Below are 19404 nucleotides of genomic sequence, written 5' to 3'. Positions count from 1 at the left end.
CAAAACCGTCAAAACCGTGAATACTAATTATCCAGCATGAACTATACCTTCTTCCGTAACGCCGTATTGTAGGCAACACGCGCAACGTTTTAAAGGCAATGCAGATCTCCAATGTGGAGCCATACAGAGCTTCACCTAGAGAATACATTAGGAAACTTACCGACGAAACGACCAAAGGTAAATCAACTAGCATTAAACTCAAAGATGCATACGTGGCAACGCCCAATGACAGGCAACCAACAAGTATAAAGAAAACGTTCTAGAAGCTTCCAAGCCGATTTATATCAATATAAGAATTAACAATTACAGAAGATAATTATATACAGAAAGTACACATGTAAACCTGCTCTAAAGCTATGAATTATCAAATTATTAAATACCCTAAATCTGTTAAGATAGTTATAACACAAACACCTAAGAATATTCGCAGCAGCGTGATTCTAATAATGTTAAGCAAATAGCAACTATGTTTCATAAACAATCGCTATTGTACTCCAGGTTAATAACGACAGTAATCGATTATAATACATATGTAATTCTACATAGATACACGCTATAAAACTAACAAACGACGGGTAACCAATATGACATATGGACTTTGTAACGAGCAACATAGTAAAAATATTAAGAAGTAAACAGGAAGAAGTTAAGTAGCCGAGGGGCGAAGGGGGGGGCTTGCGCCTCAACAAAGAAGCTCACGCAGTAGGGCGATTCTGTAACTCGTTATAAGAATAACGATTCGGAACGCTATCGTAACGATAACGAATTTCGCCGCGTGTAACGACAATCTCATAACGACGGTGCGATTCCGTAACTACGAATAGCGACACTTCGACGTTATAGAATGGGATAACGAATCGTCGTTGTGGATACCGACAGGAAGTGACGTATTGTGACAAATCCTTAGTAAGTAACTAGAATTTTAACGAAACTCGCCTTAAAATAGCTGAAATTCGTGCCGCGGTGGCGCGCATGAAGGTTTAAATCGAGGCGCGCACAATCACTCAGTCAGTGCAAATCCATCGTATAGTGAACATTGTAAATATAAATATCATCATTGTTATTATATCTTAACACCGTTTAATACTTTTAATAAATTTTAATACGGGTAAAAAAATTTATTTGCACTCATACTCTTAAAAGGAGCCCTTTGACCACGTGTCGTGAATCCCCATGCAGCGTTTACTGCTTCTACGTTTTCCTCACTATTCTTTTTGCATGGACCACCATTGGGTTCTTCACGTAGAACCAATATTCTGAAGAGTAAAATTATATAACTACTCCCATTTTTTACTAAAAATCATAACTGTAGCTGTAATATTTTCAATACTTCAAGAAGTCTTTGAGTTTGTTAATTTTATGGAGGCAAAGCTATTTAAAAACAATACCACTTGAAAAAAAAATTGAGGTCTAGTTTAGTATGAAGATTTTTCGCGTTTTTATTTTTTGTTCGGGTTAAAAAAGGTGAATATTTTTTATAAAATAAAGTTATACTTTAAAAACACAATTGAATATTTCTTTATGTACAATCAATTGTAAACATTATAGTTGAAGGAATGTAAATTCGAAAAATTGGTGATTTTGAAAAATTAACGACGGAGCCAGGAATCGAACCTGGCGTCTAGAGATGCTTGACCGGAGCCTTACTCCTATGAGCCTATGAGATTTTGATGAAATAATATCTGTGCATTGAAGATATTAAAGAAATGAAATGACATGGAATTTTGAAAAAGGTACGCCAAGGCGGTACGTAGGAGCGTAACATCGCCCTGACTCTGTTGTCGTTAATTTCTCTCATCACCTTTAAACATTATACTTGTTGGCAATTTAACCATAAACATCATTCCATATTCTGTATTCTATTCTTCCGCATCACGGAAGTTGGGAAATCTTTCTCTCATAATTTGTTGTTGAATTCGTTGAGCCAAAGCGCGTGGTCCCCGTCTGTTGTATTCTTCATCTTGATCCATCGGATCAACATCATTCTCTACGGGATGAGCTATCGGTGCTAGTTGTTCGTCATCTTCATTGTTTAATCGTAGTTGCACTCTCATGTTGTGCAGTACTGCACACGCATTAACAATTTTCGCTGCGAACGCTGGTTCGTACATCAAGACTCGCTGGTATGACAAGCATCTCCATACAGATTTAAAAACTCCAAAAAACCGCTCGACGACGCTTCTAGCCTTACATAGTTGTTGTGTATATTGATGTTGTCGCGTATCTTCAGGAAAATTGGCCAGAGGTGTTAACAGCCAAGGCTCCAACGGATATCCAGCATCACCTGATGGGAAATATATTGATTTAGAAAAAAGTAGACTAAATATAATATGCATATTATGTACATAAAACTTAAACTGAACCTATGCTGCTTTGCTGAACAGTAAAAAATATTTTCGCTTTGACTGCGCTTAAGGTGTTAACCAAGATTCATCACAGCTTCTTGAGGCAGGCGAAAAAGGCTGAGAAACTCTTCTCGTGGTAGCTGAAAAGGATTCTGAGCATCTCTCAGTCGCCTTCTTTCCACACGACGTTCGAGTCGACGGAATCTTTCCTCAAGAACGAATACATCCCAAGCAAGGTATTCGATAGCCATGATCCTTTGAGATTGAAGATAATCAAAGAAACAGCGTAAATAATAGATTTAATAGTAGAAATGAATTATTAATGAAATTAATGAATAATTATAATTGTGGAAGCAACTTTATGGGTTCTTCGGAGCAATACTACAATTTATAGGTTATGTTATTCTTTTTTAGAAAATAATAAAATCTATTTTACAATTTTTTCTGAAGTCAATCTGCATTGATAATTCCTAATTACTGCAAAATTCAACTTACTTATTGGTTATTTCAAACGGCGTAATTATTTTTCACTTTCGGAGCACTTTTCGAAGCACTTTCTCGGAGTCGAGAAAAATATGGGAAACGCACACCACTCCTCTAGCTCGTGTGCAAAGTGTCGTTATAATGGTCGTTATAGCGTACCGAGGGGGTCTCTCTGAGCCTCGCTATCCGCTCGCACCGTAAAGACGTCATAACGACACTTTTCGTTACTAATAACGACAAAACTCGCTAAGAATAGTGTACAGAATCGCATTTGTCGTTATAATAGCGACGCGGTCGGTAGCATAACGAAACTTGTCGTTATGAGTCCATAACGACAGCATAACGAGTTACAGAATCGCCCTACTGGACTTTTGGGCAGAGTTACGTTGTATGAAAGTTTAAATGCAAAAGGCTAAAGGATTTTACCGCGAGACTGTACCGGAACAAGATGACGAATCTGGAGGTAGAAACCAAGAGGACGATCGAGTGATCGGTCGCCGTTTTTATAGGGGTCGATCGTTGCGCAGAACGATCCCCCTCTAGGGATGGTAAAATCGATTCCGATTCTACCCGAGAATCGATTCTGTGGTCAAAAAACTCGAAACCTTAGATTCGATTCCCAGTTATCAGAATCGATCTAGAATCGATTCTTAGCGATCGATTCTATAATTTATTTTAAAACCGAAGTAATGACACTATAGCATCAATATTGAATGAAAAAATACTAGTCTTATTAATGTTTTCAAATGTTACTTTTTTAATAAAATATAATATTTCATAAATTTACATTTTATTGTACCTTTAACCTTATTTTACAAGTTTTATTTTAAAAAAAAAAAATTTATAAAATTTTAATTAAAAAAAAGAAAAATCTTACTCAGAATCGATTCTTTAAAAGAATCGATTCTTGAAATTGATTAATCGATTTTGAGAATCGAAATCTCGGAAAAAAGAATCGGAATCGAGAATCGATTCTTCAGCTCATGTTTCCATCCCTATCCCCCTCTTTAGTTTTTTGGTCACCTTTGCGCACCTCCCCCCTTTTTCTAGGAACTAATTAGGGTACGACATCCTCGCGCATGCACGCCTGTTATCTTAGTCCATTAGCTATTACTATATTGTAGGTTTTTACGTATGGTATAACGCTGCTTGGTGCGGTGGTGTAGGTGCGTGGACTTTGTTCCGTAATTCTCCAGCCTGCGCGAGCATCTTTGTGAGGCGCCAGCCCCCCTTTGGCCCCCCTCGGCCACTTAACTTCTTCCTGTTTACTTCTTAATGTTTTTACTATCTTGCTCGTTACAAAGTCCATATATCATATTGGTTACCCGTCGTTTGTTAGTTTTATAGCTGTATCTATATAGAATTACATATGTATTATAATCGATTACTGTCGTTATTAACCTGGAGTACAATAGCGATTGTTTATGAAACATAATTTGTTACTTGCTTAACATTATTAGAATCGCGCTGCTGCGAATATCCTTAGCTGTTTGTGTTATAGCTATCTTAACAGATTTAGAGTATTTAGTAATTTGATAATTCATAGCTTTAGAGCAGGTTTACATGTGTGCTTTTTGTATATAATTCTCTTCTGTAATTGTTAATTCTTATATTGATATAAATCGGCTTGGAAGCTTCTAGAACGTTTTCGTTTCGTCGGTAAGTTTCCTAATGTATTCTCTAGGTGAAGCTCTGTATGGCTCCACATTGGAGATCTGCATTGCCTTCAAAACGTTGCGCGTGTTGCCTACACTACGGCGTTACGGAAGAAGGTATAGTTCATGCTGGATAATTAGTATTCACGGTTTTGATGCTTTTGCAGACTCTGGTTTTATGGGTTATTGCAGCAGTGCTATCTTCACATTATATTGGTTATGCATTTATCTATGGTTTTACAGTCTTCTATACTCCAGGCTATATAGTAAAGCGTATGTTGCTTATAGTATAGCTCTCAGCTCCGAACGCACAAATGGCATTGTCGAGTGCTATATAATAATTGGGTATAGTCGTGTTAGTTAATCATAGTGTTAATATGATAGTGATATATAGTAACGTATAATAATATTATAGTTCTCTGTAGTACGAAGATCTCGTAACATGGTTTTTAAGCCTTGGCTAGTGAATTTCATAGTTATTTCCATCTAGGGATATTCCAAATAGTTAGACAGTTGTTTTAATTTCTTATGGTTACAAGATTCTCGTACTTCTAGTTTGGTTAGTTGATAAAAGTAACATGCGGTAATAATAGTCGATAAAACATACGGACGTTCCGGTCGGATGTTACATTCCGGTCAGATGTTACAGCAGAAAACTCTCCATTCCGTAAGAACTTGCGCGAGGATTGGCGGTTTGAGTCGCGCCACTTTTGTTTGCTACGCCAGTTTTGTCGCGCAAACAAAAAAGCAGTATAAATAAAGTTGGCTTGCGTTTGAGTTGTAGAAAAAAAATTTCAGTATTAGAAAATTTAGAAGAAAATTTCGTTTCGGTAATGGATGTGAAAAAAACCAGACTAGGTAATTTTACCATGCGTGAAAAATTGAATCTCCTAGCAAAATTACAGTTGAAAGAAACCAAAGGATTATCGAAAATAAAAAAACCAATGCGGTGAGTTCAAGGCAGAAGGAGGAATGCTGGAAGAAAATTGTCAACGAATTGAATAGTGAATGCACTGGAGAACATAGAAATGTCAACTCCGTGAAAAGTATCTGGGAAATTAAAAAAAAAAAAAAACTCGCAAGCATTATGCTGCAATCCGCCAAGAAGATCTTGCAACAGGTATGTATCCATATTTGTAATTAATTATGATAAAGATCCCAGCGAATAGTAACACAGGCATTGTTTTATTCTGTTCTTTAAAAAAAAAAAAACTATCTCTGTTAAGGTGGTGGCACTATGGATATAAAAGAAGATTCATTACTGAATTTAGTATAAGGGCGATAATCCAACTATCTGTTGATGGGTTGGTGAATGTATTTGATAGCGATGCTACTGAAGGTAATGTTATATCAGAAAGTTATATTATTGCATAGAATTGTTTAGTTCATTATGATATGTAGTTATCTTAGTTTTAGGTAATAATGAACATGAAATAGCTCAAAATTTTGTTGATGACCAGGATTACAAAAACGAGTACGAACTTATGGTAACAGAGGCAAGTATTGTCCATAATTAAATTTTTTTATTGTATACAGTAGAAGTAGTATAATAATTCCGTTTGTTCGCTTTTTCTTCGTCAGAAGTAATGTTATAATATAAGAACAATAAAATAGGTAGAAATCAAGGATCTCATTAGTTGTGGAAAGGAATTATTGAAAATTTTGCTTCTCATTATAGAGTCTCGAAGAAACAGAGAAATCGGATTAGAGTTGCTGGCAACCAAAAATGCTACGTCAACAGAAAAGTAAAGAGCTGATGGCATATTAATCCAGTGAGCAATTAACATTCGCCGACGTTGATGCAGCATTGTCGTCATCACATCATGTCAGCATCTCGACCTGGTGCATCGGCATCACAACCTTATCCGTCGATATTGCTGCCAGAATCATCTGTTTTATCAAACTTGCGACGGAAAAGGATGCGAGCGGCAACAACATCGACACAAGTAAATGTTGTTACTTGTAACCAACATTTTGCCGCTTTGGCGCAATCAAAGTTGGAATTAGTTGAATTGATGAAAGCAGATATGAGAGCGAAATCTGCAATCGAAATACATATTTTGAAAACACAGCTGGAAAAAGAACAATTTGAAGTAAAATTATTAAAATATGAACTTGAACGAAAAATGCATAACTCAGGAAGCGAAAATTGATATCATTCGAAGTTAAGTCAAATAAACTGAATTCAGGTGTAAAAATGTATTTTATTTTTTGTTTCCTGATTTTTAATCTTATCATATAATTAAGGTTCATATTTTTTTACACATTGTTATGTTAATAAATACCTATGTTTATTAGTTATCAAGTACACTTGATGATACGAGCGATATAAAATTCATAAATAACTTTATTTACTATTCACAAAACGTATCAATTTCTACATCTTTTACCGAATGCGTCTCCTCCATTTTCAAAACAATCCTGTGAAAAGAGAGTTGTTTATCAAACTTGAATTCATTTTCTATCAATCAAACATTTACAAATAACTAAATCAACTGAGAACTAATTTACAAACTATAAGCCAATGAACAAGCTCCCCCCCCTCCCCGAGGCCGAATAAATTTCAACAAGGACTTTTTCGGTTTGGTCGCTGAAGAAAAGGTTTGAAAAAAATAACATTCTTCGTACCGAAATTCTCACTTTATAAGGTTTCCAAGGAATAACTATTTCCCTTCTTGACTCCTGTCACTCTAAAAGGTCAATCATAAAGTAAAAATAAATTTTTTATCTTTTTATTTGACAGACTAGACATTTTTTGTGTTTCAACAAGAACAAGATCCCCAACACAAAACCCCTTAAAAGGGCTCAATTTCCAATCATGTTTATCGCATCTAGCTAATACTGATATACGATTACTAAATCTAGCTTGAGCAATTTTTTGTTACAGATTAATGTCTCTATTCTGAAGTACTAACAGAAAATTATTCATTAATAATACCCTTTGTAACATCTAACATCAACTCACTGGGAGAAAAACCAATCGACCAATGAAACATCAAATTAACAGTTTGTTCAATGGAATGAACCCATTTAAATATTTATAATTATTACACTATATTATTCACAGTTGTCCGTGTGAGCATATGTACAGTCTGCACGTTAGACTTTCTTCCAGTAACTCACTCTAGCAAGCTGAAATAAGTTTAAAGAAATGCATTAATGAATGCCATTATATATAAAATTCGTAAATTCTGGCTTGGACAGATCACACATTGTGATTGGTCTCAATAATAGTATGTCAAGCAGCATACCTTTGGAAATACTTGTTGATTAATATGTTTTGAACAGGATTATTGGAAATCCCATGATTCATTGCAGGTACATTTCCTGGTAACAGCAGTTCATCCCATGGTGCAGGCAAGTTAACATCTCGATCATTTAGTGGTAGTAGATCACTGGCTCTTCGAGCGATGTTATGCAGAACAGCAGTTGCTACAATTACTGGCAAAGTCCTCTCGATAGTTTGGAAGCGAGATCCTAGAGTTAATATCGGGAATCTTCTCTTCCAAATTCCAAACATACGCTTGATGGTATTAAGTGTTCTTATCTGCGCCTCGTTATACAGTTGTTCAGCCCGAGTTCAAGGGTTCTGTAGTGACGTCATTAAATAAGACCGAAGTGGATAACCGCCATCACCGAGCATAATAGCATCATTGAATGTCCCAGCTTCGAACAACGCGCGTAACCTTGAATTATTAAATATTGTGCTATCATGCACATATCCTTGCCATCGTGCTACTATGTCAATGAATTCTAAGTTGGCATTACAAATTGCTTGCACATTTATGGAGAAAAATCCTTTCCGATTTCTAAAATATTCTGCATTATCTCCACCTGTAACAAAAGTTGATATAATATTATTATTCACGTCACATTATTTTTACTCATGACTACATGCTTATAGCTAACAATTTGGTACATGATAATTATAGTCACCAAGCGATTGAAGTTTCACATGTGTACAGTCCATGCAACCCAACACTCTTGGAAGTCGTGCAATGTCAAAAAATCGGATTTGCGTACTTTTCATATCATTAGACAGCATAGGAATACGTATAATATTTGGTCGAAGGCGAGCAATCACAGTAGTCACACGATGCACTATTCTATGTGCACTAGTCATACTTACTCCGCTGAAATCACCTGCTGAAATTAAATGACTCCCAGTTGCGTAAAACCTCAATGTCAGAAGTAGCTAGTTCATTGGAGATATAACATTATTTCTGAAAAACATAAACACGACCAGGTTAAAAATATATCCATCCCAGTTTACTGCAATCCCAATTTTCAATAACACAGGCAATCAAGATTACTACCAGGAAATCCCTACTTTTAGGTACGACTAGGGCTTGGGGAGCAGTTTGTAAAATGCAATAAAAATTCTACATTACAATATTTACTGTTGTGTTGTATGTTCTAATTCATGCCCAATATTCATCAGCACCGTTTAACGGTAACTTTTGATAACCGGAATCGGGCTCGGAAATCAACTTCGTCCATATATTCATCAAAATTTGGACGGCTGCGCACTACTTTTGGTCTGCGGTTGACAATATCAACAAAATCCTCATCAACTGATGATGACAAAATATTATTTATCATCGCCATGGATCGTATATTCTTCTTTTACTTTTTTTCCGTATCACTGTTTCCGGCTTGGATATTTCAAAATTAATATATATTACGCGCGACTCGACAAACAAGATTGACGTAACCTAGAAGAGAACAGTGTTTGCTCCCCAAAATCCAGCGTTTAGTTTAAACTCCGTTGGTATTATGGAACGCAAAATAACAGTTAACTGGTTAAACCGGGTTTCTGCGGTAAACTCGGTTTAAAGTCAACTTGTGGAACCGGGCCTAAAGTAAACGCGCTCTGTCTCTGTCCTAGGGAGTTTTTAGCGTCACCAGCTAGTTTCGAAACGCACCCTCAACATTCGTCTGGAACGCTCGTATGACTTTTTGTTTGCCATGGTTCCCATGGTTTAAACTACCAAAAATATGCCTCATTTTGTACGGGCACTTTCTTTTTAGATCAATTTTATTATACAAATCGACGCCAAGAGATTTCATTGGTTGGATCTAACAGAAAAAGCCAATAAAATTACTTAGTGTCGTGTTATGTCAGGAAATTGACGTAAAAGGAAAGAGTCCTATGTTTGGAAAAGAGCTCCCTGCTAGACGTCTCTAAAGCTTCGCAATGAATTATGATCAATATTTAGATTCTGTCAGAGGATTCTGCAACTTTTATGTAAATCTGGTATGCCGTGAGTAATGCAGTTAGATCTGAATAGTTAGACATCGGCCAGTAACTTTTCGTTTTATCACAAGATTCTCGAACCGAAATTATGGTTAATAAGAACAATATAGGTTTTAATGTTCGAGGGTTTTGAGAGCAGATTGCTCGATATTACCCATGCCGGTGGAAGGTTGGAAAAGGAAAGATGATAATTAGTATTTTCCCAATTAAACGGTTCCTGTTTTAAATATCTTTATGTCTAATGTCTTGCTGGCGTAGGATTTTACACCATGGCTGTTTCCTATGTCCCTGACTTGTTCGGATGATATTATACAATCTGTTAGCAGAGCAAAGAAGCAAGTTGTCGTGCGATGAAAATTCTTCAGCCGAAAATTAAGAAACTACAGAAGTTTTCCGCAGAATGCACCACATGCTCATGCAAGAACAATGGATCTCAGAACTACCGTTATGGAGACTAATAGAAAATAAAAGTTAACGAAATTCGTCGGTTACGATCTTGTATCAAATAAGCTATCTCTTCGTGATTTGACCAGCTATGGACTCGAATATTCTTTGTTTTTACTCCTGCTGATGATAGAGCCGCCTTGCTTGTATCCAAAATTTTCCAAGCGTATTTATTACTTTGAAAAGACGCTTTACCTGTGAAACTTCTAAATGTTTATTTCGTTTTGAATCTAAATTTAGTGACTGACTCTAGCTGAGGCCAGCAGCAATTACGTGAGATCTTAAAAAAGTATATAAGCACAATTTTTTTTCAATAATATTTACGAATAGTAAATAATATTAATCAAAATATTGAATTTAAATCACGACTGAATATAATTTATTAGCACATATATGTATTATTTGCACTTGTATGAAACTAAAACACGTGTTGTGAATGTAGAAACTATAAACATGTGGATCAATATTATAAATATGAAAACAGTGATCAGAGGCGACGAGCGTGCCAACATGTGCGACTAGTAGAGGTTCTATTCCTATTTTGTTGGTAGCTATGAGCGGTTTAGCGGGCAGCTTCAACCTGTTACTTTTGTGTTACTTTTGTGTTACAGTGAAGCGCGCGCATCTTAAAATTTCACTCTCATCATTTTTTCATAACGCGCCTAAAGAAGTATAACTTCAAAAATTGGTTCCGGGCTAGTTGAGTGTTACAGTTTGACTACCGTCCTAGTTAGACAGGTGAGTGGTTTCGAATAACACGGATGAAAGTGAAGTTGCATACTGTTCGTTGCAATTTTATTTGCTTATTCTTGTTTTAGTTTGGAGTCTGCCATTTGAACTGGTATACTTTGTCGTGTGATATTTTGTCGTGTGATCAGTAGTCATGGAACTGTTTATTATTCACATATGTATTTTTTTTTTAACCATCATAAATGTATTTTACGAACTGTTTCAAAATAGAATCGACTACACCAGTAATAATTGTTTTTCCAATTTTTGTTTAGAAAAGAAACAAGGAAACCTCATAACAAATTTAAATCGCCTACACGTGAGTACTCTGGAATAAAAACAGCAAAGCTAATAAAGATCTCATCAAACACAAGATCTTTAATTCTAAAATCCAACTGCCGTAGAATATCTCCTTTGCCATCGAGAAATGAATTGCCCAATGTGGAAGTGCAGAATATAGAGCATGATAATCCAATTGCAGGTCTTGAAGAAAGTCGGCAAAAAGTTCCAAAAGTCGATTTCAATCTAGTATTGGAAAGTTTGATGAGGTACCTAGTATTCGAAAGTATCTTTTTCTTATGATTTTCTACTCGCCATGAATAGTATTTCTTTTGTTTGTCAGTCAGCTTGTGTTGCTTTTATTGCCCTATGATTAGATGTCTATTGTCCACCTTCTGTCACATAAAATAGGCTTGTTTGAAGTTTCATTTACTAATGCCTTACATGACATTCTTTAATGCGTTCTTGACAAATTATATTTGCAGACAAATTGTAGAACAAAACCAAGAAATGATACAACTGTTTGAAACCATAGAAGATCAGAACATGGAAATTATTGAGCAACAAAAACAGATTCTTGATGGAATAGGCCAACGAAATATCGGCGACGAAGTAAGTGCCAATTTATATGAACCGCTCGAAGGCTTCCCACTCAAAACCATCGAACAATTTCATGAGATTGAGGATGAATCGAAGAAAAGCGTTCGAAAGAAACTGGTAAGAGTAGATGTGTTAATTCTGCAACACAAATCTGGCAATAAGTTTATATTTTTCTCAGTAGATCTCTTTTCTCCATATCCAATTTTTGTATTTTTTTTCAGTATTTACATCTATGTAATTTAGGATGATCAAGGGCGCGAGAGTTCTTGAACTCTGCTTTAAAGGAGGTGATGACCGATGAATTGGTCAACTCATTCACGTGGCCAGGGGGGAAGAAGAGCGCACAGCTTGGCGATACGAAAGTTGCCAATATGATATACCGTAAGATCCTCATAATTTATTTCACTGTTCAATTATTCTCGGTGACTCGTGAAAATATCGATATATTCACGGTCACTTTTTCTTCTAGAGACGGCAAAAAAGTGTCCCCTGTTCAGAGGCCCTGATACTAAAGCAGAATTTAAGACTGATATGCTAGAAGTTTTGCGTACAACAAAACAGAGGTATCGCAATCTTCTGAAGAAATCACTGGCAACTGATGATCAAGTAGATGAAACCGATGACGAGGAGTTAGACGAGTTAGACGAGTTAGATCACAAACAGCTTATAAAAAAAATTCGACTGTTAGAGGGAAGGCTAAATATTCGTTCAGAGGTTGAAGAAGTCAACAAGGAGTAGGAGGAAGATTTTGATGCTGACTACGATACCGATGATCATTAGTGAAGTGTTTTATGAACGTAGCCATTTGTTTTTTTCTTTTATATCGGGTGCAGATCAAGTCTCCGAAACATCAAAACTCAAAATTATGACGATACAAACTATAAAATGTTGACAAAAGATCAGTGAAGTGACAATTTTATTTTCGATAAATCGCCAAAGGTATCATTTAGAAGGTCTTTTACTGGTGCCTGTAAAAAAGTGGGAAAAAAGTTGTCAACCCCTAAATTTTCGATGTTTTTTAGTGGAAAACCGTAATATTTCTCGTCATCCATCCTAAAACCGGTACTCACTTTTTTCTGGTGGTTATGCTAATGTGAAAAAAATTTGGAACATCGTCCACCGACATTTGTTGTTCAAACAATTTTTGAGGTTTTTCTAACGCTCAAAAAAAATACCGGAAATTTTAGGAGCGACAACTGTTTTTTCTACTTTTTCATGTTACCGGTACGTGGAATAATCGTATGCGTCGTACCTTTAATGATCACGGATCTCGGACCTTCCCTTGAGCATAAAGAATTAATGACGTAAATCGTAGTATATTTTCTTTAACGTTATTTTTTTTAATTTTTATTTTCTATACCCTACTTTTATCACACATCGTACTAGAGCCAAATTTGCTTTATATTTTTGAATTATATCGTCTGGTGATATATAATACTATACAATATATATATATATATATATATATATACTTATATATACAAAATATCAATAGCAGTATCGCCTGTTTGATATCGTGATATTATTTATAAGATTATATATATTATAAGGATATAGTTGAAACTTTTAATATCGGATTCAAGTTTTAAAGCAATATTATATTTTCTGTCCATTAAGATCTGAGCCATGTTCTGTTGAAAAAATATTTAACAATATTAAGATATAACTGTGCTTCGGAATCTCTACTCGTTTTTCCTCAATATTGAATAATTTTTTAACTAAACATACAATGGATCAGAATATAAACTATACGTGTCGCTAGAAATTATTGAATTGTTAATTTTGTTCGATAGTAAAGATTTCACGAATAAGAAGTCGATCTTTTTGGCGGTAGTGGTGGCCTAAAACCCGCCTTAAGTGCGCCGTTTTCTTGTTATAATATACTGAAATATTTGATTAAAAAAAAGTTTTTGTAACATAAATTTTTTTATTTAATTTGCGAAATATAACCCTATTTTTTAAATCCTTATTTTACTGGCATGACATGCGGGCGATATGTGTGGCACGTCGTGAAACTCATGACGTGCGAGCACAATGCGTCGCAATTGATGACGCATCTGCGTGATGCTATGAGCTCACGACGTGCAGGTAAATCCGCACGCATGAGAGCGCATACGCACGCACTGTGCGGACAATTTTTTATCTGGGATATTTTATTGCATCAAAAACTGAACAACACAATTAACAATAAGAGACTTGGTATATATTACACATATGAACTGGATTAAAATCGAATTTCTACTGTACTTACCACGGATGAAAATTAAAACAAAAGCTGAAAGAATAAATGTTGACTAGGAAAAAAAAACAACACTGTAAACAAGCGCAGGGACAGTCAAAATCTGAGTCTCCTGTACCTTGGTATTCTTTAAGTCAACCAATTTCATGCCGAGTGAGATCAGTTGATGTTTACCTTTTGTTATACAAGGTGTTTTCGAGTAAACGCGGCAATATGTTGAGTTACCTATCACTTAGGGGAACAAATATCGATACGAGTTAGCAGTACGTACTGCGTTTAATGTCCTCGCGAGTGAGCTGGAACCACGGTCTTACATACAGATCTGGAAACTCGTACGGTGGGGGGTGATTCAAATAGTGTGGCTAAGTGTATTGCTCATTTTCACCACTTGAAGTAGTGCAAACTTGGGGTAAGCCAATCCAGTTGGAATGGGAAGAGTTAAGAGGTAGCTCTGAACAGCTGTGCTATGACAAAACGTAAACAATATTTTTAATCAATCAAACATAAGTGTAATGCTCATTAAAATCTAATACTTCTCTTTACGAACGAAATACGCGTAGGGTTATGATTATTTAATTGATATATGTACACGATATTTGCAGTAATAAATATCATAATATTTTCAGATGTAAACATTTTTTTAACCACACAATTTGTGGCAAGAATAGTTCTCTTTCATCGGCAAAAGAATTTAGGCTCATTAATTGTCAGACAAATTGTGAACCCTAAGCTGGGGCAGACGACATTTGAGACATTAATACATAAATTTTTATAGCATCAACTAGTGGTGCAGTGGAAGAGTGCTTGTCTTGCACGTGTCGACGCAGGTGAAATCCCATTAAGGTTTTTTTTTCAATAGTACTACTGATTTTTCTGGTGTAATGTTTTGTTTGTAAATTTGTATTTTTAAAAAATTGTTTTATTACGTATATGTACACCACGACCACGAGGCTTCACGGGGTTACCTGTAACTGTATAGGTATCTAGATTATGAACACTCTAGTACGACAGCGCAGCTCATGGAGACTAGAGTACAGGAGTCCAACCTCTAAGGCGGAGAGGCAGAAAAGGCGTCCGCGGAACTCCGAGATTTAATAGTGCACGGTTTTATCACCAGCGGCGCTCCGGACGTTCTGATCCTATAAATATAGTAATACAGTGATATAGTGACCAAAATTATAATAATTATAATAAACGTAAATATGTGCGACATCATGGAGACTATTATATTTAATATATATATGGCTATCGGTCCAGAGTGACGACAGCGCCGCTGTAGCGGAACCCCTATTTCTCATGATTTCGCGGACACATCTTCAATACAGAGATTGGACTCCTGTACTCTAGTCTCCATGGCGCAGCTAGTGGACAAACGAGGAACACAGTTTGGTCACACTAACGATGAAAATCCCCACCACTTAAAAATAGCCGAGTTCCCAGATCTATATGTAAGACCGTGATTTTTGCTGAATTCTTCCTTGGGGCTCCATTCCAGTATTCATTCCGTACGGAAATCGAGTCATTCAAAAAGTGCTAATCAAAGCCGTTCCGGTTTCGGTCGTTCGGGTTGCTTTTGTTCGGCTGTCCCACAAACCGGAATTTTTACGAGCGGAACGATCGTCGGAAAATGGCAGCGGATGCCTATGGCGTGAAATTGGAAATACGCTGCTATGATTGGGTGTCAGCGGTTCCGGGTCCATGAATACTGGACCATGGGACACGGGATAAATAAAGACCCAGAATACGGATCCCCAACACACGCATATCCTAAGTAATTATGACACTCGTGTCAGCGTAAACGCACGTAGAAACTGTTTTGCTGTCTATTGTAGCTATTATATTTTAATTATTGCAACTGTGTGGATCGAATGGAAGGTAGTACACAACCACAGCAGAATGAGGTTGTATATCGAAAATCGTGCCGATTAATCTGTATTCAGGATATTTTGAGCCTGAATGAAATCATCCTGAACGATAATTATGGATTGTACATTAGAATATAATGTGAATACATAAATAATCCATTATGTTCAGGCGAAAAGCTTACGGATTGATTTATTTCTATTTAGTTTTCTAAATAGTTGTATACTGACAAGAGCTAATAACGCATTCAGCTTTTCTCACCTCGATTTGATTACGCACATGTTAAGACGTGTTGACACGATGCTAGAAATCGGTCCGAGTTCTTGGATACAGGTTTAGTAATTTAAATTTCACCATCGTTTTGCGCTGGGAGGAATCCAGACGGCGCTGCGGTCGAAAACGTGAAGTTGAATGGTAATTATTTACATGATACCAACAGTGCAGAATCCTAAATAGATAATGCGATTGAATCATAACCTCTATTGTGCTCGAGAAGGTAACTTTAATGTTTTCTGCTTAATATGGCAATTTCCCATTCCTACATATTAATTAATGCATTTCTAATAATTCTATTTATTTTGGAATTTTCATGTGGATTCAGATACTGTACATTTAAAGGCCGATCTTATGCCTGTAAACCACTTAAATAAATAAATAAATCATATGAAATGACGGATAAGAAATGTAAATTTAAACTACACATTAATCATATAGATTTATGTGGAATTATGTATTCAAAAGTAACGAAGGTCTATATAATTTGTATTCATTCAAATATATTTTCATTTTATATTTAATATTTACCTTTGAAATTTACACATGCGTGATGCAAACTCTGCAATCATCTGCAATTGGCTGCCTGAATTAGAACAGGAGTGAATGCAGCAACTAGTACGGAATAATGGGACGCGATCCATTTTTTCATCCGCGTTTTCGATCATCGATTTACGTTCGAGTTTGCTGTATACACGATACGAGTTCTGGTAACTTTTTCTCGGTCCGAGAAATCGGTCCGATTTCTAACACCGTGTCAACACGTCTTTACGTACGCACAGATGCATCTCATAGGATGCATTCTTCCGTTGACAGAACGCAATTGTCCCCCATGCGTATGGAACGGAATGCCTGGAACGCCTCTGATTGGTGCCTAAGAGTAACTAGATTTCCCTCCGGAACAAATGAGTGCCATAGAATACCGGCCTAACGCTAATTCAACTTGATTTGTACCCGTTAACCAACTCGATTAATTAAAACCGGACTTTGGCCCTCGGTATAAACACGGTTACAGTTTCCCCAGTCTTTCCGTTGGATCGATTTAATAACTGGATCACGAACATTCTGTCATTCGCTATTTCTGTAAAGATTCGATTTTACTTGTGACCGCGCCTTAACAGTGACGTTCAATGAAGGAAACTCGCATGGGAATAGCCTTAGACCATACAGCTTTGGCCTTGTTCGTAAATTGACTGCCAGTACTAAAAATTCCCTAGGACAGAGACAGAGCTTTCCATGAATTCGGCAGCGCAAAAGAGATGAAAGATTGCTGCCAGTACTGTCAGTCAATTTTCGAACACGGCCATCATTCCTAGTCAGTGTTATAGTGAGTTTCACGGCTGCCATGAGTGGCTCCACATTTCGGTCAAAATTCATCTTGTGTTCTACAGCCGGAAATCTAACGGAAAAATGCAATATGGAACAACTGATCGCCAATGAGTGAGCACCTTTCTGTTTCATCATTGACGGTTCAATCGGAAACTGAGTTGTGATTTGTTACTGTTCATTTCGGTCTGTGTTATTGTAAATGTAACGAATTTTTTTGGAAACCATAAATTGTAAAAATTATTCAATCACGTAATATTGAAAACCTTCTACTCGGCCATTGAAATTCATTTTAGTATTTCATAATCAACCAGCTTCGTCAGATCCGTTGGATCTTACGCCGCTGCATTTGCATGCGATTGATGTCTGTCATTGGTCCTTTCTCTTGTACCTGTTCAATGGCGCTCGTATAAGCGAGAGTTCTCCACCCAATCTTCTCATTTGCTCTTTTCAGAGCTGTAGAAGCATTAAAGTCTCGACGAATGATTTTCTGGTCTGCTTTTAAGTTAACTTTGAGCCCTCGAAAGCTACGTTTCAATTTTAAAACGCTGTGAGAAAAAAGCGTCCGCGAATAAAATGTTGTCAATTATAATTATTTATATTCTTATTATTGATCGTTTTAAAAGTTTAATGTTTTAAATTGAAGTTTGCGAATTGTATTTGAAACAATTTAATAACACTATGCATCGTTATGATTGCTTTAATGTGAAGTCTAATTGATCGCAGTTGGGTTTTCTTCGGGAATTTCGGGTATGGTTATCACCAGAGATGATTTAATGCACTTAAGAATTATACAATTTTAACTTCGTTATCATTAAACTATAAATAATTATATATTGTTCCTAGTATAATTAATAATTCCGTGTAAATGTTGATAATTTTTATCATGCCATAACAATCCTTGCATAATTGCGCGGTAGTATTTGTTGCGACTACGAGCTTCTAGTTTTCCTTAATTATTACTCGGGGTGATTGATTGCATTTTTTTTTGTACAAGTGAGTCCATTTAGTTCAGAATAGGTATGGGTTTGACAGACACGAGTTTTGAGCTACTTTTGACCCTCTGGCGAGTAGTGGTCTTCGGCATCGCGGGGCCTTTCAGATCGTCTGAGTTTGGCATACAGTACCGTGCTGTCCCATGCTGCTGCAGCATCCCGATCATCGCACAGTAGCTGCTCCAGCAACACTAAGGTAAGTCTCTTGAGTAAAATAAACAAACATACATCCCCATATCACTATTTTCCGAAAATGCTATTCAATAACCTGGATATTTTACATTTCACGTATACGTATAATTAGATGTTAGCTTTTTTTTTATATTCCACAATCATATTACATACATTCCCGATGTATCGAAATGTCAAACTTTTTTCTTGTAATATTTGTAATTGTAATATTTCGAACACGGAGGTATGAAAAAACTTATATCGCTATATTCATTCATTTTCTGTTTTTTAAGATTGTTTGTCTCTTGATTCAATTGATAGCGTGAATTGTTAATGAACTGAAGGGTCCAGAGAAAAAAAAGACTTTAGTTCACTCGAACTGATTTCAAGAAAAATGCATATCAATATTTTCCTTTTCGTAAGAGTACGTTTGATAGCAATTTTTCTGGCAGGTATTTTTGGACTGGTGATGGTTTTCTCTTTCAACAAAGATGTTTTCAGAAACTACTCTCTGATGCAATAACAATGGTATCGATAACTCGTTTTCAATAAAAAATGGAATAAAGCGGCTTTTCCCCTAGACTCTTTAACTAATAAACGAATTACGTGCACATTGAAGATGTGTTTTTGTAAATTTTTTCGAAACGTCCACTGACCATAATTTCTATAAAGTCATTCAAACATTCTTTCGTAAGTTTATCGGATATGTAAAATTGTACCCATAATTCTCTGTTATTGTGATCGA

The 19404-nt window shown here is 36.1% G+C and overlaps 2 protein-coding genes, 1 long non-coding RNA gene and 1 pseudogene across 3 annotated transcripts in view; 2 read left to right on the top strand and 2 right to left on the bottom strand.

Moving 5' to 3' along the window:
- Positions 1-1744: 1744 nt before the first annotated feature.
- On the bottom strand, positions 1745-4137 carry LOC124299565 (putative nuclease HARBI1). Its single transcript, XM_046752828.1, has 4 exons — positions 3961-4137; positions 2416-2549; positions 2364-2380; positions 1745-2284 (listed from the first exon to the last, which is right to left on the bottom strand). The coding sequence occupies exons 1-4, from the start codon at positions 4135-4137 to the stop codon at positions 1860-1862; spliced, it is 753 nt and encodes a 250-aa protein (XP_046608784.1). The 3' UTR covers positions 1745-1859.
- Positions 4138-5225: 1088 nt separating this feature from the next.
- On the top strand, positions 5226-6523 carry LOC124300309 (uncharacterized). Its single transcript, XR_006907195.1, has 3 exons — positions 5226-5603; positions 5710-5822; positions 6162-6523. It is a non-coding gene; the product is annotated as an uncharacterized LOC124300309 (long non-coding RNA).
- Positions 5988-9341, bottom strand: LOC124300308 (putative nuclease HARBI1; annotated as a pseudogene).
- An 8631-nt stretch (positions 9342-17972) lies between these two features.
- The window catches only part of LOC124301145 (sodium-dependent dopamine transporter), a 571198-nt gene continuing 569766 nt past the window's right edge, over positions 17973-19404 (top strand). Inside the window, exons 1-2 of the mRNA XM_046755874.1 lie at positions 17973-18243; positions 18491-18684. Of these exons, the coding sequence (XP_046611830.1) occupies positions 18632-18684 (53 nt within the window). The 5' untranslated portion in view covers positions 17973-18243; positions 18491-18631. The remainder of the gene's footprint in view (positions 18244-18490; positions 18685-19404) is intronic.

This window comes from Neodiprion virginianus, chromosome 3, assembly GCF_021901495.1.
Source record: "Neodiprion virginianus isolate iyNeoVirg1 chromosome 3, iyNeoVirg1.1, whole genome shotgun sequence".
Taxonomy (NCBI): domain Eukaryota; kingdom Metazoa; phylum Arthropoda; class Insecta; order Hymenoptera; family Diprionidae; genus Neodiprion; species Neodiprion virginianus.
The sequence above is the reverse complement of the archived record's forward strand: the minus strand, read 5'-3'. Positions and strand labels throughout refer to the sequence as shown.